The sequence below is a fragment of the Chelonoidis abingdonii genome, chromosome 2 (assembly GCF_003597395.2).
Source record: "Chelonoidis abingdonii isolate Lonesome George chromosome 2, CheloAbing_2.0, whole genome shotgun sequence".
In the NCBI taxonomy this organism is placed as follows: Eukaryota; Metazoa; Chordata; order Testudines; family Testudinidae; genus Chelonoidis; species Chelonoidis abingdonii.
This window is the reverse complement of record NC_133770.1, coordinates 165430478-165454650: the sequence shown is the minus strand read 5'-3', so window position 1 is coordinate 165454650 and position 24173 is coordinate 165430478. Positions and strand designations below refer to the sequence as shown.

Sequence of the window (24173 nt, the reverse complement as noted above, 5' to 3'; positions counted from 1 at the left end):
ACAGACAGAGCAGACCCAACCCGCAGAGGGTTGACTGGGTAAAGACTCAGTCGGACGAGGGGCAACATTCCCAGGAAAGGGGGCCTGGCCGCATACTGCCTGCAAGGAAAGGAAGAGGTCCCCAGGTCAGCTCCTCTGGGGGGCTGGATGCTCCAGACTCGGGGTTTTTGGTTTACAGGGTGGGCGCGGGGCTGCCCCTCTGGAGAGAGTGCCTTTTTCCCCTGGAGGTAGATGGGAGGGAGGTCACTGGGTACTGGGACACGGGCGCAGAGGTGACGCTGGCCCAGCCCGAGGTGGTGGCCTCAGATCAGATGGTGCCCGACACCTACCTGACCCTGATGGGCATGGGCGGGACCCCATTCAAGGTGCCCGTGGCGAGGGTACACCTGAAGTGGGGGCCCAAGGACGGGGGGGGTACATCCACATTTACCCATGGAGGTGTTGATGGGGGGGGACCTGGAGGACTGGCCAAGTAACACCCAGGGTGCCCTGGTCGTGACCCGTAGTCAGAGTCGGCGAAGGTCACTGTGCCTCGACAACGGGAAAGGTACTTTGCCTGAGGCGCAGGACCCTAACCTGGTGAGGAGGGAACACCCAGGGACACGGCTCAGAGAGGCTGCGGCCTCAGACCCAGCCAGTGAGAGAGAGCAGGTCCCCTTCCCTGTTACAGCTGCTGAGTTCCAGGCCAAATTGCAGAAAGATCTCTCCTTGCGGAAGCTCAGGGACCGGGCTGACCTCACTGAGGTACAGACCATGAGGAGAGGTTGCAAGGAGAGGTTCCTGTGGAGAAGGGGTTCCTGTACTGAGAATGGGCTCCCCCAGGGGAAGTAGAGTCATGGGGGATCAGGAGGAAGCTGATGGCTCCCCAAAAGTTTCACCACAAGCTGCTGTACCTGGCCCATGACATCCCTCTTGCAGGGCACCAAGGGATCCGGCACACCAGGCTGAGGCTGCTAGAGAACTTTTAGTGGCCTGGGGTCTTTACCCATGTCCGACAGTCCTGCCAATCCTGTGACCCCTGCCAGAGGGTGGGAAGGCCCGAGACAAGGGAAAGCGGCTTTGAGGCCTTTACCCATCATAGAAGAACCTTTCCAGGAGGTGGCCATGGACATAGTGGGACCTCTAAGCAAGATGACCCAGTCGGGGAAGAAATACATTCTGGTGGTGGTAGATTTCGCCACTCACTACTCCGAGGTGGTGGCTTTGTCCTCTGTTGAAGCAGACACCGTGGCAGATGCACTGCTGACCATTTTCAGCCGGGTGGGGTTCCCCAAAGAAGTCTTAATGGACCAGGGGTCCAACTTCATGTCGGCCCTGCTCCAGTCCTTGTGACAGAAATGTGGGGCTCGGCACAACTGGGCCTCAGCATATCACCCCCAGTCCGACGGGCTGGTGGAAAGGTTCAATGGGACGCTGAAGATGATGTCAAAAACACTTATGAACCAGCACCTGCAGGACTGGGGCAAGTACTTATCTCACTTGCTGTTCGCGTACAGGGAGGTACCGCAGGAATCTACTGGGTTTTCGCCTTTTGAACTGTTGTATGGAAGGGGGGTTAGGGGGCCCTTAGATCTGCTGAGAGACGAATGGGAGGGGAAGGCCGCTCCCGATGGAGAGCCGGTGGTGGAGTATGTCCTGACCTTCCGGGAAAGACTTGCTGACTCATGGTCCTGGCCAGGGAGAATACAGCCCGACCCCAGAGAAAGCAGAAGGTCTGGTATGACCGCACTGCGCGGGACCGCGCCTTCGCCACTGGGGATCAGGTAATGGTTCTCATCCCTGTGAGGAAAAACAAACTCGAGGCTGCCTGGGAAGGGCCTTTCAAAGTTATCAAGCAACTAAATGAGGTAAACTATGTGGTTGAGCTGTCGAACCAGGCACATCACTGCCGGGTGTACCATGTGAATATGATGAAGCCATACTATGACAGGGGGAATGTGGTGTTGGCTATGTGTGGACATTGGGAGGAGCAGGGAGATGACCCTTTAGTGGATCTATTCCCTGGGACAAAAGCTGGTTCCCCCCTGGAGGCAATTCCCCTCTCTGATCAGCTGACCCTGGCCCAGCACACTGAGATCAGAGGGGTGCTGCATCTATACCAACAGCTGTTTTCCAGCCAGCCTGGCCGCACTAATTTGATTGTCCACCGGGTGGAGACTGGGTCACATCCTCCTATAAGATGCTCCCCTTTTCGAGTCACCGGGAAAACTGCCCAGGACCTAGAGAGAGGTAAGGGACATGCTGGCTTTGGGAGTGATCCAGCCTTCTTCCAGCCCTTGGGTCTCGCCAGTGGTGCTGGTCCCCAAAAGGGATGGGTCGATCTGGTTCTGTGTAGACTATCGAAAGCGCAATGCCATCACCATATCTCATGCCTACCCCATGCCCTGGCCTGACGAGCTCCTAGACAAGCTGGGAGGTGCTCGGTACCTCACCACCATGGATCTTACAAAGCGCTACTGGCAAGTGTCGCTGGACGCAGATGCTAGGCTGAAATCAGCCTTTATCACCCCTCTGGGGCTGTACGAGTTTCTAACCCTGCCCTTTGGCCTCAAGGGAGCGCCGGCCACCTTCCAGCGCCTGGTGGATCGCTCCTGAGGGGATGGAGAGTTTTGCCATGGCGTATATTGACGACATCTGCGTCTTTAGCCGGACCTGGAGGACCATGTGTCCCAGATTAAATAAGTGCTGGACCGACTCCGGAGGCTGGATTAACTGTAAAGGCTGAAGAATGCAAGAAAAGTGGCTGAAGTATCTTATCTGGCCATCGGGTGGGAAACGGCTGCCTAAAGCCGGAACCAGCCAAGGTGGAGGTGATCAGAGACTGGCCCGCTCCTCAAACCAAAAAGCAGGTCTGTTATGGTATAATTCCCCACTCTGAACCTTAGCGTCCAAAAGATGTGGTACCAGCATGAATTCCTCTAAGCTTAATTACCAGCTTAGAACCTGTACCGCTGCCACAACCAGGAATTCCAAGTGCCTGGTACACTTGGTCCCCCAAACCTTGCCCGGGGACCCCAAGACCCAGACCCTCTGGATCTTAACACAAGGAAAGTAAACCCTTTCCCCCACCATTGCCTCTCCCAGGCTTCCCCTCACTGGTTACCTGGAAGATCACTGTGATTCAAACTTCCTGAATCTAAACAGAAGAGAAAATTCACCTTCCTCCTCCTTTTCTCTTCCCCTCCCAGACTCTCCCTGAGAGAGAGATGTAATCCTGATACAGAGAGAATTAGCCTCTCTCTCCCCCTTCCTCTTTCTCCCACCAATTCCTGGTGGATCCAGACCCAGGCCCTGGGGTCTCACACCAGAATAAAAAACAATCAGGTTCTTAAACAAGAAAAGCTTTTTATAAAGAGAGAAAACAGTAAAAATTATCTTTGTACAATTTAAGATGGAATATGTTACAGGGTCTTCAGCTATAGACACTGGGAATACCTCCCGACCTAAGTATACAAGTACAAATTAAAATCCTTTCACGCAAATACAAATTTGAACTCCTCCCAGCCAAATACACATTTGCAAATAAAAAAACAAACATAAGCCTAACTCGCCTTATCTACCTAGTACTCACTATTTTGAACTGATAGAGCCTGTATTGGAGAGATTAGAGAGAAACCTGGTTGCACCTCTGGTCCACTGTCAGAACCCAGAGAGAACAAACACCAAACTAACAGCACACACAGAAACTTCCTCCCTCAAGATTTGAAAGTATCCTGTCCCCCGTGATTGGTTCTCTGGTCAGGTGACAGCCAGGCTTACTGAACTTGTTAACCCTTTACAGTCAAAAGAGATATAAAGTACTTCTGTTCTATTAACTCCTACTATCTGTTTATGACAAGGTCCAAGCCTTTATTGGGATGGCAGGGTACTATCGAAGGTTCGTGCCCCACTTTAGCGCCATAGCTGCCCCCATCACTGAGCTGTGCAAGAAAGGGAAGCCAGACAAGGTGGTCTGGACCGAGCAGTGCCAGGATGCTCTCTGGGCACTGAAGGAGGCTCTGGTTAGTGGCCCAGTTCTGGCAAACCCAGACTTTGACAAACCCTTTATGGTGTTCACCGACGCCTCAGACATGGGACTGGGGTCATTGTTAATGCAGGAGGATAAAAAGGGGGAGAGACATCCCATTGTGTACCTGAGCAAGAAGTTGCTACCCTGGGAGCAGAACTATGCGGCCATCGAGAAGGAATGCCTGGCCATGGTATGGGCCCTTAAGAAACTGGAGCCATATCTCTGTGGACGATACTTCACTGTGTACACTGACCACTCTCCCCTGACCTGGCTGCACCAGATGAAAGGAGCCAATGCCAAGCTCCTGAGGTGGAGACTGCTCCTGCAGGACTATGACGTGGACATGGCCCATGTGAAGGGAAGTGCCAATCTAATAGTGGACGCGTTGTCCCGGAGAGGGGGCCCTGAACTTCACCAGGTCACTGGGCAGAGTGACCCCGCTCAGTTCAGTCTTGAAGGTGGGAGAGATGTGATGCAGTAGGAACTGTCTGTGGGGGGGATGGGAGAGCTGGGGATGTCTTTAGGTGAGGGACAGGACCTAAGCCTGTAACCTGAGCCAGGTCGGGGGGGAGGGGGTCAGCACCTTTGCCCGGGAAGACGGACAAAAGGGAGCCGGCTGGAGGGAGTTAGTTCAGTTTCAGTTTTGGGCTGGGTGGTTGGAATTCAGGGAATCCCTAGCTGGGGACTAAGCTTCCTGAACCCCCAGAAGGACTTGATTGAGGGGTCCTGGTTGTGCCTCCAAGCTCGGCTGTAACCTTCATTCCTGTTGTCCAATAAACCTTCTGTTTTACCGGCTGGCTGAGAGTCACTGTGAGTCCCAGGAAGAGGGGTGCAGGGCCGGACTCCCTCATACTCCGTGACAACATCTTCGCCCATGAGCATACAATGTGAGCTACGTAACTATTTAGTGACTGGATAATGATATCTAACAATATTATTTCTTACAGATCCTGAAAGTCCCTGAGGGGAACTTGGTAGAAACCTTGTCATCTCTGGGGAGTGGAGCTCAGACTACTAGTTAAGGGGAATAAGCTTCGCTTTGGAGATTATTTACTTCTCCAGGATCATGTTAGTTTATTTGCAAAGATGGCAGGAGACGCTGGGTTTCATGTGTGTCTCCAGGAATTGCCTGAGCCTCTCAGACCAAACAGCTGCCTCTGCTTTTATCTCATTATTTACACTAAGATGAATGTCAAGCTCAGGATTGTTTTTGTGGGTCCCATTTCATTGCTGGGTGGGCACTTTCTGCCCAGAAGCACTCATTAAACTGTAAAATGAGCTGTGAAACCATTAGCAGCCTCTCTTGCCTCTGATCTCTGCGATTCCTCCTTTAACCCTGCAGAGGCAGCATGTTGGCAGATAGGGAGGAGGCCCTTCAGTCCAGGGCCAGCTCCAGGCACCAGCAATCCAAGCTGGTGCTTGGAGCGGCAATCTTCAAGGTGCGGAAGTCCCTGTTGTTTTGCCCCCAGCAGTGCACCGAATTGCCGCTTCTATATTTGTCCATGGTGGCTTCAGCTAAACATAGAAGCTGCCTCTGAATTGCCACCACTGTGGAAATGCGCCTGCCGCCCTAAGGGCACACGGACTGCTCCCGCTGCAGTGGCAATTCGGTGCACTGCTTGGGGTGGCAAAAACTGTAGAGCCAGCCCTGCTTCAGTCTCTAGTAACTGCAGGGGACAGAGAACCCAAACCCAGGGCAGAGGCTTGTTCGGAAAAACATTTTCAAATGGATGGCACCAGATGTAGCCCCTCCATCATCTGCACCCACTTCCACTGGCAGAGGGGAGCAAAGATGGGAGAGAGTGAGGAGCTGGGGCTCAACCACATACTCTTTCCTCCCTCAAGACATGATGTGTAAGGGCAGGAGGAAAGATACCAGGGCACTCTACAGCCAGTGCAGATCTCTGGGTGGCATAAACGTGGGAGTTCATGGTGCTTCCCACCACTATGAGGCTACTTTCTGCACATTCAGAGAGCCTGGAAAGTCCAGAGGCAGCAGGGCTCATTCAGGAGCTGTTCTGATGGAGGAGAAGGAGAGGCAAGGCAGCAACAAGAAAGGGCTGGGGTCACAACACAGCCAGGGGTCAACTCTGCAAGCAGCTGGAAACCCTCCGTAGAGGGGAGAAGGAGAAGGGAGCTCTGCAGGTGACCCTGTGGTACTGAAGTGGATATTCACCCATGAAAGCTCATGCTCCAATACGTCTGTTAGTCTATAAGGTGCCATAGGACTCTGCTGCTTTTATAGATTCAGACTAACACAGCTACCTCTCTGATATTGTGGTACTGCTTAATCTGTAATGCAAGAGGTGCTGGGGCTCAAACACAGAGGTGCTGCAGCTCAAGCAGTTTTTTTTACTTTCATAACTGAACTGCCAGGCCCAGAGATGCCGGGGCTCTGAACTGCCAAGCCTAGGTAAGCTCTGGCACAAATTAAGCACTGCCCTATGGACCTTTTCCCTCTTGGGGGTGGGTTTCCCCAGGGTTGGAGTGACCAGATCCTGGGCTCTGTATTTCCAGGGGCTACTTTGATTATTTTATTTTCCCCTCTGCCTCTCAAATTAAAAACATAGAGTCTTTTACATTGTTTTTCACTCCAGACAAGCCTACAGGGGTATTAAATGTTTATAAATCTGCCTGGATGGCAGCCAGTCCTGCACTGTGCCAAAGTCACACATATGGGAGCATTTCTGACAATTGCAACAGAATTAAAATATTGCATTAGTAAGTTTCCAGGCTAAATTATAAAACTAACCATCATCATTACGGGGTATAGCACGTAGCTGCCAGCCATCAGGCTACAGTCAGATGTGGCACATCTGTTCTGATCAGCTTCATTTCTGAAACATCCTCTACCTGGGGGCTGAGATAGAGTGAGGCTCAAGGGGTGGAGCAGGGGACAGGGAATCTGGGTTCTGCTCCTTGCCAGGGCCGGCGCTAGGATTTCTGACGCCCTAGGCGCCGGGACATTTCGCCGCCCCCCGCGCGGGTCTTGCGGCTCCAGCGGAGCTGCCGCAGGCATGCCTGCGGTAGGTCCACCGGAGCCGCGGCTCCCTGACCCCGGGAGCGCCCCGGGCTGCCGGACCGCCGCCGCGGCTCCCTGACCCTGGAGCGCCCCGGGCTGCCGGACCGCCGCGGCGCTCCCTGACCCGGGGGATACCCTGGGTTGCCGGGCCGCTGCGGCGGCTTCCTGACCCGGGGCGCCCTGGGCTGCCGCGGCTGCGCGCTGACCCCGGGGCGCCCTAAGCTGCCGGGCTGCAGGCAGCTGCTGCCGCCGGCAGCTGCAGCTACGCAGCTCAGACTACGCAGCACCGCTTTAATTTAAAAAATTTGGGGGGGCGCGCCGCTTTTTGGTGCCCCCAAATCTTGGCGCCCTAGGCAACCGCCTAGTTCGCCTAAATGGTTGCACCGGCCCTGCTCCTTGCTCTTCCATGCGTTCTGTATGGGACCTTGAGCAAGTCATTGCCTTGTAGTGCTTCAGGTTCTCCAGCTACAACAATTCCATTTCACAGCCTTTCCCACACAGCCAGCTGTAGAACAACAATTCCATTTCATGACAACTTTTGAGGGGCCAAAACTTGTTTTCGTTTTGCATTGGAATGAGATGAGATCTTTAAAACGCTTTGTGAAATGGAATTGTGTTGTAAAGGTCAGGTATTGGATTCGGGTCTCTCTCTCTCTCTCTGGTAGTGACTTGAGCCTTCAGAAATCTTCTTGATGAAGAACTTTATGGAAACTGATACATCCCTCTGAAACATTTCACCTTTGACACAATAGTATTTTTTTCTGCAAAGAAATGTTTAGCCAGAAATGGTCCAACCACCTCTAGTGTGTGCGTGTGCGTGTTTAAAAGGCTAATTGCTGTCATATTACAGCACTGAGATTATTATTCTTAGTTTACTGGTATTACTGTGGTACGTAGGAGCACCAGTCATGGATCAGGACACCACTGTGCTGGGTGCTGTACAAACACAGAACAAAAAGAGTCCCTGCCCCAAAGACCTTCCAATCTAAGCATAAGACAAGAAACAACAGCTGGATACAGACAGACAGGGGAGTGCAAGGAAACCATCAGATGATATCAATAGTTCCCCTGTGTTGCATAGCGGATAGAGGAAGATTACACTGTAAGACATTAGGATCCAAAGCTTTTGTTCAGACTGAAACATCTGGTATTGAATACATACATGCAAGAATACATCCCAGACACATTCCATTTATCATGCGCTAATATTGCTAAAGATGATCCACAATGAAGTCAGTATTCAAGCAGTTCTTGGGTTGATTTGTAGCTGGCTTTGGTCTCTTAAGTACCCCCAAGAGCTTTCGTGAGGATGCGTGTGCAACCCTAAAGGAGAAATGATGATCTTATCTGGGTTCAGTGGAACTGGGATTAGACCAACCACAGATATTTGCTGACACCACATGAAACAGTTTCCTTAATCCAATCCGAGTGGGACGACCTCAAAGGGGAATGAAGAACTCTGTGCAAAAAGTAGTTGCTCAGCTGCTAAAACTGAGCGCAGGAAAAGGTGAGAGTTTTGATGATACTGGGGGATGTTAACTCAAAGCGTGTGGGACCTGAGTCTAAAATCAGGACTAAGGAGAGCTTATATTATAGAGCACTCAAAATGTGCTAGCATCTATGTTTTGCTACTGTTGGAATAAACAGAGGGAGGGTGAAATCACTGGCAGCAGGAAGTTGCAGGAGAAAACAAGCAGCCAGTATTAGAGCTGTGAGAATATGTTTGGGAACGTTTGTACAGATACAAAACAAGGATTCCCTTTTGCAATCCTTTTTTATTATTTAAATTACAGCATGTGAGAACTGGGCCCCATTGTGCTGGGTGCTGCACAAACAAATAGTGACAAACAATCCCTGCCCTGACAAACTCACCACACTCCAAACAGACAATATAGACACAGAATGAGAAGTGAAACAGAGGCACAGAGCCATAAGTTGCCCCTAATCATCCAGGTCAAATCCAGGAGTCAAATGAAAATTTCCTGACTCCCACTCCAGTGTCTGATCTGCTAATCCGGATGCCTTCAGTTTTATTTCCCATGAGAATTCCTACAAGTGCTTTTGGTTTGCAGAGTGAAAGTCTTCTGAACTTGTTCACCAGAATTTTCAGTCTAGAATTGTTTGCACATCTACTTTGAAAATGCTTTGATTTCTCTTTTCCTGTGTATGTTTCATTTATCCAATCAGAAAGCAGAAGCAACTTGCGGGGACTTAAATGGCCAACCATATCATGAATAAGAAGTCCAAGATTCAACTGAAGCAAATAATTTGAGGAAAAAAACCAACGACTGAAATGTGTCTGACTCAAATGTTCCTATGACTTTTCTGAAAAACAAAAACAGTTGTTAAAATCAAAGTCTGTTTGTGGATAATTCATGAATTGAGAAAAAAACTGTTAAATGAATAATGTATTATGAATAGTGAAAGCAGCAAAGAATCCTGTGGCACCTTATAGACTAACAGACGTTTTGGAGCATGAGCTTTCGTGGGTGAATACCCACTTCGTCAGATGCATGTAGTGGAAATTTCCAGGGGCAGGTATATATATATATATATATATACACACACACACACACACACATATATGCACTACATGCATCTGACGAAGTGGGTATTCACCCACGAAAGCTCATGCTCCAAAATGTCTGTTAGTCTATAAGGTGCCACAGGATTCTTTGCAGCTTTTACAGATCCAGACTAACACAGCTACCCCTCTGATACTATGAATAGTGAGTAGTTTTGTCTGTTGTTACGTTATTCCTACTTGCTGAATCTTCAGATTACCATAGGTGGAAGGCTCGTGTCTTCTAAATTCTGGTATCTGCATGAATGGCAGTGAAAACCTACCTACTCAGGAAACTAACCAGGAGTATTTCATAGGAGGAACAGAACCTTAGGCCTGGATCTGACAAAGCTCTTAAACACATACCTAGCTCTAAGCACGAGTGGCCCCTTTATTTCAGTGGAACTACTCACATGCTTCAAGACTACTTCTCCATTTTTTCTGCACCCAGTGTAGTCATTTACACCAGTGAAAAGTGAGTGTCTCAAGTTCTATGGAATCAGAATCTGAACTGGTTGGAATTTTTCAAAATATTGATGAAATGAAAAATTTGAAATGAAAAAACATGTTGAGTAAAATATTTGCAATTTTCACTCTTGATTTCCAACCAGCAACAGAGTTGGTAATATATATATATCTATATAATTTCAAAATTGTGACTATTTGAAATGCTGAATATTTTAATTTCAAAGGAAAAGAAAAATGTACAATTTTCTTTGCAAAATGTCCCCCTTTTTGGACTAGTTCTGATCAGCATGTTCATATTTCATGGCCACCCTGCCCCAGGGAGTGACTGCACTAGGAGCAAGGGCAGGAGGATTCACCAAACACGTGTGCTGTAGTGCTTTGCTGGATAAAGGCCAGAATGTCTACACTGCAAAGAAAAAACTGTGGTACCAAGTCTCAGAGCCTGGCTGGCAAGAGACTCGGGCTCGAGGGGCTTGGGATGCAGGGTTAAAAATAGCAGTGGAGCTGTTTGGGCTTGGCTTGGAGCCTGGGCTCTGAGACCCTCCCCATGCACCAGAATTCACAGCCCCAGCTCTAGCCCAAGCCTGGATGTCTACACTGCTATTTTTAGCCCCACACCAACCCAATTCAGTTGATCCCGGCTCTGAGACTCCATGCTGCGGACTTCTTATTGCTGGGTAGACATACATTAGAACATCAGAGTTAGGAATATCAGAGTTATGAACTGACCAGTCAACCACACGGCTCATTTGGAAGTGGAAGTATGCAATGAAGCAGCAGCAGAGACAAAAAAAAAAACCAAAAAAACCCCCAACCAAACAAAAAAAAACAAAACAAATACAGTACTGCACTGTGTTAAACATAAACTACTAAAAAAACAAAGCAAAAGCAGCATTTTTCTTCTGCAGAATAATGTTTCAAAGCTGTATTAAGTCAATGTTCAGTTGTAAACTTTTGAAAGAACAACCCTAACGTTTTGGGAACACTTCAGTTACGAACAACCTCCATTCCCGAGAGGTTTGTAACCCTGAGGTTCTACTGTACTTGTCGCAGCTGCCAAAGCATGAGCATGCACGGGGCTTGCTTTGAGCAGCTCAGGCAGAACGATGTTCCTAGCAAATTAATACCCAAGTAAGTAATCTGCACCTGATTATAGCACCCTGACCATTAGGATGCTGCCGAGATGCAGCATCCTTCAGCATGTCTTGAGAGAAAACTGTCCAGAAAACTGTCCAGATCCCTGCTGGTGTAAATCTCCAAGCCAGGGGTGCTACATCAAAGTACAATGGCCACGGATCTAGCCCAGAGTGCCCACACAGGGATTGCACCCTGGAGTGTCTGGTATCAGAAACAACTAAACTGAGAGAAATTCTGAGGCCAGAGACCAGATCCTCAGCTAATATAAATTATGGAACTATGCCAATTTACCCCAGCTGGGGATCTGATAACATTCAGTACTCCAAACTAAATCCCAAAATCAGCCTCCAAAGGCTGGGTAGAATGCACCTTGCTGGGAGAAGAACCCAGGGGCTAGTGGTCCTCAAATGTTTCTTGCTTCTTATTTTTGGGGCTTTCCTATTTTTGTGTTTCTGTTTCATTGACTAGCTGGAGGTGCCAAGGAGCCAGCTCCTGCCCTGGTTGCAGTATCCCATCATAGTTACTGTACACAGACCATGTGGGTAGGGAGATGGCTCCCAGCACCAGAAGGTGAGCACTCTCATACACCTGGACCAGTGTGGCCCTGTGCTGAGATGGGAGATCCTGGGTTAGCAGGCCAAGATAGGGTGGAGCCTGGAAAGAAACTGTGGAGAAGGGCAAGGGAAGCTCCAGAATGTCCCCAGAGCTGCCCTCCATAACTTTGGTACTGTCTCCAGCAACAGGGAGAGGGGGAGGGATAGCTCAGTGGTTTGAGCATTGGCCTGCTAAACTGAGGGTTGTGAGCTCAACCCTTGAGGGGGCCACTTGGGGATTGGCCCTGCTTTGAGCGAGGGGTTGGACTCCATGATCTCTTGAGGTCCCTTCCAACCCTGATATTCAATAGGAAATGAGTCCAATGTGCTTTGGATCAGGTGCATCCCTCCCCTTCATAGTGTACCAAAGGACAGCATCTGTTGCTGGAGACGGTACCAAAATTATGGGGGGCAGCTCTGGGGACATTCTGGAGCTTCCCTTGCTCTTCTCCACAGTCCCTTTCCATGCTCCACCCTACCCTGGCCTGCTAACCCAGGACCTCCCAACTCAGCAGAGGGCCACACTGGTCCAGGTGTATGAGAGTGCTCACCTTCTGGGGCTGGGAACCATCCCCCTACCCACATGATCTGTGCACAGTAACTATGATGGGTCACTGCAACCAGGGCAGGAGCTGGCTCCTTAGCACTTCCAGCTACTCAATGAACCATTGGCTCGGTTGGACTTTATATGAAAGCCAGCGAGTGCACAGTGATGAAGACAGCGGTCCAGTCCTAACGCCCTTGACTCGGGACCAGCCGTGGCCTGCACCCCTGACTGCCAGGCACAGAGCTCCTGACCCTGCATGGAAACATCTGCACCAGACGGAGCGGGCCTTCGGTGGGACAAATGGACACATTCCCGTGGCGGTGGCCTCCGCATCTAGGGCCAGTCCTTGTGTGGGGAAGAGCAGGGAACCGGCTGAGGCAGAGAGCGCAGCGCTGGAGCGGGCGCCCCGGGAACAGGCCATTCCCCGGGACTGAGGAGCCTAAGAGCTGCGGCTGCCCGCCACGGAAATGAAGGGGCGTTTCCTTTCCCGCAAGAATAACAGAGAAACGCAGACGCGTGTCTCTAGGAGCCAGGGCCCCCCTGTATAACACGGCCTGTGGGCTGGGGCTATCTCAGCGCAATTCCTGTAATAGTTTAATTCCTGCCAGGTGAAAAGCCCCCCACCCGGCAGAGAAGAGAACGGCCCCCGCCCCAGCCGGCCTCTGGCCCCTTCCCCTTGCACACCTGGGAGGAACAATTCGCTCGCCCGCCGAGCCTCTCGGACGTGCGTAACGGGTGTAGTTTTGTCCTGAACTCTGCTGTTATTCGCTGTCTCGGACCTTCCCCGCGAAGTTCTAGCGCCCGGCCAAGTCGGCAGAGGCAGAGAAAAGAGATTCATGGGCCCGTTTGTCTGTCAGTGGAGCTGGCAGTGCACGTGGCCGAACGCCACTGGGAGTGGGATGAGAGGTGAGGCGCAATGCCCTCTCGGTGCCCACGAGGCTGTGTGTGAAAACCGCTCCCTGGCGGCAGGTGAGAGCCGGGAAGGCAGCAGAAAGACAGACGCGCTTTCTTCCTAGGCAATGAGAATGTCGCTTTCCGGGGAGCGGTTTTGCTGTCCCCGACTCCCACCTTTTCGCCTTGGCGAGGGTTTGCGCTCAGCCGAGTTGTGTTCGGTGGAGCGCTGGAGGAAACTGATACTTTCCGACGACTAGAGGGGAATGAACGCCTCGAGCCAAATGCAGAAAAGTGTCGTTCTCGCTCGAGACAATCGTTATCACCTCTGCCCCAGTGTCTGTGCCTGGCGTCCTCGGGTTGTTCCCTCTTCTCTACACGTGCGATTTGCGTTGACAAGGCGGGAGCGTTAGTGCGTGTGTGTGGGGGGCGAGGGGGGTTATATCTGTGTGTTTGACCGGCAGACGGTTGCAGTTTATGTGATGGGCTGTATTTGCCGGGGTAACCCACCGGGGAAAGGGAGTTTGCTTGTTTTGCAGCTGTTGTGGTGCTGAGCAGATCTGCCAGGCGCAAAGTACCCGCGGAGAGAGCCTGCTCTTGCGCTGGCACACGGGTTCTTCTCTTGCTTGAAAGTGTCCTCTCTGCAATGGGCAGACAGCAGGGCAGCAGAGGAAAGGCAAGGGGCTGTGGAGAGAGGAAGGGACGCAGGAGCAGGCGAGTTAAATTCTCAGCCACAGGAGAAGGTGCGGGGGAAGGAAGGGGCAAGTGTTGGACTCCAATATTTAAAATCCCCGCGGGGCAGCAGAGAAAGAAGGGAAGGAAACAGACCCGGAAAGAGAGATGCAAATAGGCGTGTTGCGGGCTGCTTTTCTTTTTTTCAACGACCCTACGAGTGGGGCAGCCCAGCTGCGTCCTGTGCCTTTAAGGGCTCCTCCTCTGAGCAGTGCCACCAGGGTGTGTGTAGGGGGGAGCCCATCCCCTGCTGCAGCCTTTTCAGTGCTCCCGGAGAGATGACACAGGCTCAAGAAGCTGCTCACACACCCTGTATGGAGCCGAAACTCCGAGCGCTGCGGGGATTTTGCCCTTAAAAGCTGGCGCCCCGCGGAGCAAGAGCGGGCGGAGACAGGGGCGCACGGAGAGGCGCGCACGGAGCTCTCCAGCGGAGATGGCTCCTTGGCCCGAGAGCAACGCCACCTCCTGGGGGGACGCAACCACCAACTGCACGGGGGCAGGCAGCCTGAGCCAGCAGTGGGCCATCGGGGCCGCCCTGAGCCTCACGGTGCTGGTGATCGCGGCCGGCAACCTGCTGGTGATCCTGGCCATCGCCAAGACGCCGCGCCTGCAGACCATGACCAACGTGTTCGTCACCTCGCTGGCCTGCGCCGACCTGATCATGGGCTTGCTGGTGGTGCCGCCGGGGGCCACCATCGTGCTGAGCGGCCACTGGCCCTACGGCACCACGGTGTGCGAGCTGTGGACCTCGCTGGACGTGCTGTGCGTCACGGCCAGCATCGAGACCCTGTGCGCCATCGCCGTGGACCGGTACCTGGCCATCACCTCGCCGCTGCAGTACGAGGCGCTGGTGACCAAGGGCCGGGCGCGGGCTGTGGTGTGCCTGGTCTGGGCCATCTCCGCCTTCGTCTCCTTTCTGCCCATCATGAACCACTGGTGGCGCGACGGGGCGGACGAGGAAGCGCTGCGCTGCTACCAGAACCCGCGCTGCTGCGACTTCGTCACCAACATGCCCTACGCCATCCTCTCCTCCATCATCTCCTTCTACGTGCCGCTGCTGGTCATGCTTTTCGTCTACGCGCGGGTCTTCGCCGTGGCCAGCCGGCAGATCAGCCTTATCGAGCGGGACAAGGTCCGCTTCCTCCAGGAGCCCCCCAGCCCCGGCGCCAAGGGCCCCCGCCGGAGGAGACCCTCCCGCCTCATGGCCATGAGGGAGCACAAGGCGCTCAAGACCCTGGGCATCATCATGGGCACCTTCACCCTCTGCTGGCTGCCCTTCTTCGTGGCCAACATCGTCAAGGTCTTCTACAGGTCCCTCATTCCCGGCCAGGTCTTCCTCTTCCTCAACTGGCTGGGCTACGTCAACTCCGCCTTCAACCCCATCATCTACTGCCGAAGCCCCGACTTCAGGAGCGCCTTCAAGAAGCTGCTCTGCTGCCCGCGGAGCGCGGACCGCCGGCTGCACGCCGTCTCCAGGGACCTCAGCCGGTGCCCCTGCGCCTTCGCTTCCCAGGAGGCCTCCCCTGCGGACAGCAAGCCGGTGGAGCAGGGGCAGCAGCCCGGGCAGGCGGAGGAGGAGGATGGGGGAACCAGCAGCAGCAGCAGCCGCTCCAGTAGCAGGACTGAGGAGAACAACCTCTCCTACCGCCAAAGCAATGGGCATGGCAATGCCCAGCGCCCTCTTAGGGAGGCCCAGCTGCAGGGCACTCAGATCACGCTGTGTCTGCAGCTGGAAGAGTAGGTATCAGAGCCTGCAAAGGGGGGACGGTTAGAGCTGGGCCGGGGCGAGCCCCTGGCTTCGCAGGAGGTCAGGGCAAAGTACTGGAAGCTGAGGCTTGGAGCAGGACAGTGTGTGTGTGGCAGGGGGGCAGGGGACGGTTCAGACAGAACTGGCTCCACTCCTGGAAGAGTTTAAGCCAGGGGTGGTTGGTTATTTTTTGTCAAGGTCCAAATTTCTTGGCCAAGGTATAGTCAAGTTCCAGATTGCAGAGAAAATTAAAAAAAAACCCACAAAGATAATAAGTAAATAAAAAGATTTCTGTTCAAAAGCCTCTGATGGGTCCAGATTTGGCCTGTTGTCTGACACCTGGTGTAAGCAGTCACTCTGGCTGCAAAGCTGTGGTTGTAGAGGCTCTGCCACACTTCCAGACCAGCGCAGTGTCACTGGCTGTTTTAAAGCAGGCTGAGATTTCCATTTCACGCTGGGGATGCCTTTCCCTAGCTAATCCAAGTGTCTGCTGGGACAATGCAAACAGCAGGCTATCTAGGAGATTGTTTATCCATCGGTTGGAAAGAGTGTTTTCCGCCAGCAGCAGATGAGCTGGCAGAGATGCCTGGGCCAGCAACTGGTGCTGTTATAGTGACCTTGCTCTTTGGAAAGAGACACCTTGGAAAAACCACATCTAAATCCAGTTAGTCAACTCCAAATTTAATTTGGTATGCGAAATCCCTGATATTAGCTAATATCTGGAAGGGAATGAAGGCCAGATTTGTAAAGGTTTTGAAGGCAAATGGTACCTAGGGGGCTTTTCAAAAGTACTGTCTTTAAAATTCCTGCATTTGATCTATATTTCGTTGCTTCCAGTTTGATTTGCTTAGTAGTTGTTTTTCAGTCTAATCTAATCTAATGTAGCCTAATTGTTTCAAAATTTTGAAATGTCCCCATTTTATTTTAAAATTAGAGCTTTTGGGAGATTGATCAGGTAAATAAAATGTCAGTGATAACAAAAAAAAATCACATTTTTCTATGTTTTTCCAACAAACTTTACTAAAAGTGAAATTAGCTGTGTAAACACACAAAAATCAGGATTTTCCTTCAGAAAGAACAGAAGAAATTGGAGTTTGGTCACTTTTATACATAAATAACATCCAGTAACTTCTTGCAGAGAACAGGAACGTCAATTGTATCTTTGCTCAGTTCTGGAGCTGTCGCTGGAATAAGTTTTTAGTTTCACTCTGATGTAAGGGTTGTGTTTCTTGTGTGTTTTCCGAAGCACCATGTTCTCTGGGGGTGCACTGCCATTCACAGGCTAGCTATCCATTTCTGATCAGTGACCTAAAAAAACAAAGGTGCTTTAAAAGCATAAGCTCATAGGGATTGTTGACAATTACTTTTATTATTTATTAATAATACTATTTATTTCCAGGACAAACCATGAAGTCCCGACTGAGTCCTAGAACTGGTTTAAAATGCTTCCATGGGATTTTCTGGAAAACTTTTACTGAGTTTGCAACATTTTGAAATTTCATCAAAATGTTTCAATTGTCAAATGTTTTCATGCAACTTTATAGACAGTCAACCTGCTCCCTATACATGCACACAACACTTGTCAGTTATTATTTAACTGGAAAAAATAGGTGGGAGGAGGGTTGTTGATCAACAATAGAACTTTCAATGGCATGTTTTGCCTAACTCAAAATTCAGGAAATGTTGATTACTATATTTAGTCCTTAGTGAAGCAGAACTGCAGTTGGCTGTAATGGGACATCTCTCTGTGTATGGACTGACTGGGGGCTTCAGGATTCTGTCCTGTGTTGGCAGTGCACCACCAGAGAACACAGTGCTTTGGGAAACACCCTAGAAATACAAGGCGCCTGCTGGAAGACTTTGCAGTGTGAATCACACAACTGAAATACAAGGGGCATCATTTCAAGGGCACGAAGGCATAGAGGCACTGTGAATGAAGAGATGAGTGAAGCCATAATGCAGAGTCCTCACAGAAGAAGTGGGTTTTAAGGAGGGATTAATCCATTACATACTCCCTGATTAATTTATCATAGAAGCAGTCAGTTTCATGCATGTGAGTAAAGCAGAGAGACTGTAGCTGTGATAGATTTAAAAGGTGAGAGAAAGCTGAGTGCTTGTTAGTTTGAAGAAATGGTGTGTCTGTTTTGGAGCACAAATGTGCACAAATGAAGCAGAGTTACTCTGAAGAACACATCACACCAGATACAATTTCTCAAAGTTTTCAAGACAGGTGAAATCTCGGTCCCATTAAAATCAGTGGCAAAACTCCCAGTGACTTCAGGATTCCATCTAGACTCTTTTGCATCTTGAAGCAAATGACACCATACATCATACTTGTTTGTCTGGCTATTCCCTTGATGTGGCCATTATAAACATGCACAAGTAAATGACAGAAATTACCTGTAAAAGATCTGATTATTAATTTATTGTCTTTTTTTTTTTTTTAAGATTTACCTGCAATGAAGCAAAAGCAGGTCCTTGAGTGTGCTTGAAAGGGAAGGAAAAAGAGAAGAGTGTAAGTATAGATTTTTAATCACCTGGAAAATGTTGTGATATTCCAACTACTAGCCGCATCAAATTTTCAGAAGAGCTCAGAGCTAGATTTCCAAGTGCACCTGCACTCAACATCAGGTTTTCAATAGATCTCAGTACCAAACATACACCCAATGTGCTGAGCTTGTTTGAAAATCCGGTCACCAATTTAAGCTTTGTGAATGGAATTTAACATCTTTAAACATGATTTAGACAAGGAAGCCACAGCCCTGAATTTCCTTTTGAAGTTGTTTGTGCTAGTGAGATATGATTCTAATCCAGGGTCACTGGTTTACACTTTCATGTGGAATTATCACACCATTATCTAATAAGGCGTAGTACATAAAGATAATAGAGAAAATAAGAAGGGATGGGCAAAGGCCTAGATCCTCAAAGTTATTTAGCTGCCTAACTTCACTGAAATCTGTGGAAGTCAGGAGCCTTAATACCTTTGAGGCTCTGGGCCAAAATTCTTTGGCACCCTTTGGGATAGGAGGCACTGTAGAAGTGTTTATTTCTGTAAGTCAGTTTGGATAAAACCAGCACCAGTGACTGGGAAATGTCTGGAGTTCACAGTTTGGGTTTGGATAATGTCAAAAAATTCCCATGCTTCTTTCTCCAAATTGCCTGAGTGTGTAAAATGGGGCTTCTGAACAGACTTCCCCAGGAGAGTGCTGGGACCTCTGCTTGTATTCCTGGCTGGAAACTAGGAAAAAAACATCAGAAACAAACATTTCAGAACCTTGAAGATCATTCAGTCCAAATGTTACACTAATAGTTGAAGGTACAGAGGGCTTCTTATTTGATCATTATTGATTCCTTAAGCTCTCAGGAAAACCACCCCAAACATTTGCCCCAAAAGTGACCTGGAGGAGAAACTTTTCTGAGACTTGAAGAAATTCTCTTCACTTTTTTGGTTGATTTGTTTGTGCTGCCCCCTGTGTCTCCTGGAGTGTGTCTGGGTTGAGAGTAGAGATAGTGAAATGTCACCAGAATATAGAAAGGTATCTTGGTCCATTTGAAGTTGGGAAGTACCAGGAAGCTTTCAGGAAAAACCTGCTCCCATTATATTTCCAGAATAGAAGTGCAGAAACCAAGGTGCCAAGCCATTTGAGGTTTGCCCATCCTATCTTAGCAGCAGCTACAAGCTAACTAGGCTCAATGGAAGTGCAGGTCCCCATTGTGTCAATACAGCTCTTCATGCTCCTGTGTAAGGTATGGATCCTGATCCAACAAAGCACTTAAGCACATGCTTAACTTTAGGTGTGTGAGTAGTCCCAGTGATTGCTATGTTACTCTATATATTACTAACACATTTGAGTTACTATATTGTATATGCTTTTGGTTCCACATGATGCATTTATTTGAACTTCAAGGGACTTAAGCATGGGCTTAAAGTTAAGCATGTGTTTAAGAGCTTTGTTACATCAGGGCCTAGGATGCTGACACCTTGAGAGTGGTTTATATTATAAATCATTTTTGTTCAGAATTCATTCACTATTCTTCTTTCAAACCACAGTCAATTCTTTCTCTTCCTTTCTTCCAGGAATGTGTCAAAGCCCTCTACTGGGCTGTTGATCTTGGCTTGTGTTCCAGCTACTATCCACCTGAAAAAAGGAATTAGACATGTAGATCCACAGTCTTTTTACTTTTGATTTTGACTCAGGTATTTTGAACGCACATACTTTAATTTCCTGCCTGTTTCTCCAGGCTTGGACATAGTGTAGAGGAAACTGTGCCTTAAAGAAAAATGTTACATAGGAGAGGCATCTCTTAAAACAATTTTTCCTGTATGCATGGCAAAAGTGTAGGAAAGAGCTGTCATTAGTTGTTCTCAGCAAAAGCCCTTGACAAGTGTTGGAATTATACCAGGGTCCCAGTGGGCTAAGCCTAGATAGTTTACTATGACCTCAATATCTCTAGTGATGGCTAGCTAGAGTCAAGTCTAGAAACAGCCCCAGTGCCTCTTGTGATGTGAAGTTGGACTCAATATAAGAGACCTCCCTCTCCAGGACTAGGCAGCTGAATTCCAGTACTGCTCAGGACACTAATTAGATGAAGAACTGACCAACCTAAATGTGAACAGTGTGTGTAATCTTCAAAGATGCTCCAAGGGAAGAAGGTATGAAGATGTTTCCTGTATAGATTGCAAGAGAAATTACTACCTCAGAAGCAGTACTTCAGAATGCAGCTGGAGTTTGACTTTGGTAGCCAGACATGGATTCACATCGGATGTGGCACTGAAAGTGCTAGGGTTTTGATACACTGGGCCTGATCCTCCCCTGTGCTTTGTGCTGTCATTTACAGCTATGCGCAGTGGATGTAAAATGCTACCAAAGAAGAATACACCGGTGTAAATGACTACACAAGGTGTAAGCCTGGGCAGAATTGGGCCCAGGATGCTGAGGTAATGGACTGTGTGAACATTTATTGCCTTGAAGCATTAACTTGGTGCATCAGATGTGAGTGACCTGTTGACAGAACTTTTATTTTCCTTTTCTGATCCAAATGTTGCTGAAGATGCGTGCACAGAACATGGCTGAACCCACTCACTGCAGGGGCCCAGGCAGAAGGGAAGAAAGGCCTCTCACAAACAAGAGACCTTTCCACAATCTTCTGTCCAATTTCAATCTCCAAATCGCTGCTAGTTTGGGCAGAGTCAGAGCTGGGCCTGGGGAAAAACATAGGGTGTGTCTACACTGCAATTACAAACCCGCCGCTGGCCCAGGCCAGCTGACCCGACTCATGGGGTTTGGGCTTAGGTCTGTTTAATTGTCGAGTAGAAGTGCAGGTGCAGACTGGAGCCCAGGCTCCAGGACCCTGCAAGGTGGAAGGGTCCCTGAGCTAAGGCTGCAGCCAGAGCCTGAACATCTACACCACAATTAAACCAGCCCCTTAACCCGAGTCAGCCAGCATGGGCCAGCCGGGAGTTTTTAACTGCAGTGTAGACAGACCTTTAAAGGCCTGAATGCTACAGCGTGAGCCTGCAGTAATACATTTAGCAAATAGTAATGCAAAGAAGAGAAAACTAGAGGAGGGGACTTGGAAAGTCATTAAATATTTACCCCCAGCTCCTCAAAGGTACTTAGGCACCTAACTCCCATTAATTTCAATGGGAGTTGGGCACCTAAATATAGGATCTGTTCCTTAGCATCAGGAGAAAATAAGTTCCGAATGGGTGGGGATCCTCTGAGCACAGGAAGGATGTGGACAAAAATGCTAATTCAAATATTTTAAACAATATTCTTATGTCACAAAGGAAACTGATTAGTAAATTGGATCGGCTGTAGATGGTTAAAAAACATCAACACTTTGCTACAACCAGTGCTGGAGGGGAGAACAGTGTGGTGTTAGTGTCAGGTTCGAAATGCCTGAACTTCCTAGAATGTCATGTGTGACTCTTGCAAGGGAGCTCTAGCCCTGTGCCTGCTAAAGGGGTTACATAGAAATTCCATGGAGGTCTTTTTAGATGAACCCTTACAAGACAAGATTCTCTTTGCTCTGCCTGGGCATAAAACTTCCTTTGGCACTTTTTGTGAGAGTCAGAGGTTGGCCAAACTCCTCCACCTCCTCCATCTGTGCATGTGATATGTACCTGTTAGCTATAGCCCTCCCCTCCAGAGGCAGCTGCACTTTAGCTGTGCTGTGTGTATATGGTTAGCAAAACGTTTTAGGATTTTCCAAGACGAAAGGTATTACTCTTGCTAGTACACACTGAGCAAGGGAGATATTAACTTGGACAGGAAACAACAGTCCAGCTAATCTCCGGGCCCCTGAAACAACCCAACAATAAAGTGGTAACTACATTATGTTCTGTGCACCTGGGGCTGGACCCTGCCAGGCATAGAGCACCTGGGAGAGAGCACCTTGTAGGACTGGGCCAATAGGGCTCCTCATATTGCTCTTGGTTTCTGAGATGGGTCCTGCAATCTCTAAGGCTCAGATCCCCAAAGGGATATAGTCACCTAACTTCTACTGAAACCAGTGGGAGTTAGGAGCCTAAATACCTTTGTGGAGCTGGGCCTAAGGGCCTTTCTTTAGAGGCTCTGTATGCCCACAACTCCCAGCCAGTTGAGTGGGAGCTGCAGATACTCAGCACTTCTGAAAATCAGGGCACCAGGGCCTGTTCCAGCTCCCATGGAGGCCACAGTGCAGGCCCTAAGGCAGAGAACCTGAATCCTAGCTCTGTCTTCAGGCCCAAGCCCCAAATGGTGATTGCAGGTCTCCGTGAATAGCCGTACAGATACTAACCATACACCTGAATGTGAATCCAGTAGAACCTCAGAGTTACAAACTGACTGACCAACCACACACCTCATTTGGAACTGGAAGTACACAGTCAGGAAGCAGCAGAGAGAAAAAAAGCAAATACAGTACAGCACTGTGTTAAATGTAAACTACTAATAAAACAAAGCAAAAGCAGCATTTTTCTTCTGCATAGTAAAGTTTCAAAGCTGTATGAAGTCAATGTTCCATTGCAAATTTTTGAAAGAACAACCCTAACGTTCTGTTCAGTTACAAATGTTTCAGAGTTACAAACAGCCTCCATTCCCGAGGTGTTCATAACTCTGAGGTTCTACTGTACAGGCCAAAATCACAGTGCTGGAAGGTCTGCAGCTCCTTGAAGCAGTAGCAGGGTATGCACTTGAGGCCTGAGGCTTACTTCGCCCATGGTACAACGCTGGAATCATGGAAAGGAGCCCCAGAGTGGCTAATTTACTCTCACTTGAAGGCTACTTTACACTGCTGGAGTGGTGAAAAGTGGTCTTAGTGTAAATGAGACTCAAACCCTTGGACTCCATCCTGCATGAGAGCTACTTAGACATTGTACACATTATCCAATGTAAATAGCATTATGTACAAATGTACCCTTGTGTTTATGGTGGTGTGCATATATCCTGCTAGCTTGTTATATCTTTCTCTGGGATGTTTGCGTTGTAAATATGATGGTGATTGTCATTTTCCCCTCTTGTGAAATAAGCTTTCAAAAATTCCCAACAGTCATTTGTAAATAAATATATATACCTAAAAACATGTGAGTATTGAGGTGTTTCTTTTATACAGGAAGAACCATCTGCGGTTCTTCTCAGACCTGGCTTTGGAGCAGTCTATGCTTTGGGAACAACATAGCTCCAGTGGTTAGATTCCACTGAAGTAGCACAATTTCTGTCTCCTATGGTGGCTTCGCTGATATCAGATATGGGATTCAACAGGTAAGCACAGAGGTGATTAGTATAGCTGTCCAGTGCAAGAGGACACAAATGCCAGCCCTGGAAAAGGGAGATTTTCCAAGGCATAAAGGGCAGTTCGACACCCAACTCTCAGGGCTGGTTTACACTGGGAATTTACAGTGGCATAACTACATTGTTCTGAAGTGAGAATTCTTCTGTCAACCTAGCTACCACCTCTTGGGGCGGTGGAGTACCTACGCCAAGGGGAGAACCCCTTCAGTAGGTAGTGTCTACACTGAAGGATGACAGCAGTGCTGCTGTAGCATTTCAAGTGTAGACGAGCCCTCATCAGTTTTCAGTGGGAACTGGGTACCTAACTTATTTATACCTTTGAAACCAGCTCCCCGTTTTGCAGTAAAGGAGGTGTTTTTTCCAGGAACTCAGTGTTTTTCAATGTAATTCACACTTCAGGGCAGGCAACCCCTTTTGGCCCAGAGAGATTTCCACAAGCAGTGGTTGCAACTCTAGGAGGCTCCGTAGTAAAGCAGTCTAGAGAGATCCATGCTTTCCAGTAGAGAGCAGGATCCTTGGGCTCATGTGAAATCAACAGAGCTCTGTGCATGGATGTACTTCCAGGCCAGAGACCACCGTTTCTCATTAGGCTTTAAGATTTTGACAAGTGCTTAAACTTGTGCTTGAGACCCCAGATTAATGCTTACTTTGCCTTCGTTAGCCAGGGTTGGTAGTGCAGACCCATAGAG

The 24173-nt window shown here is 49.1% G+C and overlaps 1 protein-coding gene across 1 annotated transcript; it reads left to right on the top strand.

Annotated features, from left to right (window-relative positions):
* The first annotated feature begins 13963 nt into the window (after positions 1–13963).
* ADRB3 (adrenoceptor beta 3) lies at positions 13964–23252 on the top strand. The gene is made up of 3 exons (XM_032786904.2): positions 13964–15699; positions 18158–18224; positions 19788–23252. The coding sequence occupies exons 1-2, from the start codon at positions 14396–14398 to the stop codon at positions 18189–18191; spliced, it is 1338 nt and encodes a 445-aa protein (XP_032642795.1). The 5' UTR covers positions 13964–14395; the 3' UTR covers positions 18192–18224; positions 19788–23252.
* Positions 23253–24173: the final 921 nt, after the last annotated feature.

Coding starts and splice junctions, on each gene's coding strand:
- ADRB3 (XM_032786904.2), top strand. CDS start 14,396: ATGGCTCCTTGGCCCGAGAGCAACGCCACCTCCTGGGGGGACGCAACC. Junction 15,700..18,157: donor CTGTGTCTGCAGCTGGAAGA/GTAGGTATCAGA, acceptor TTTTTTTTTAAG/ATTTACCTGCAATGAAGCAA.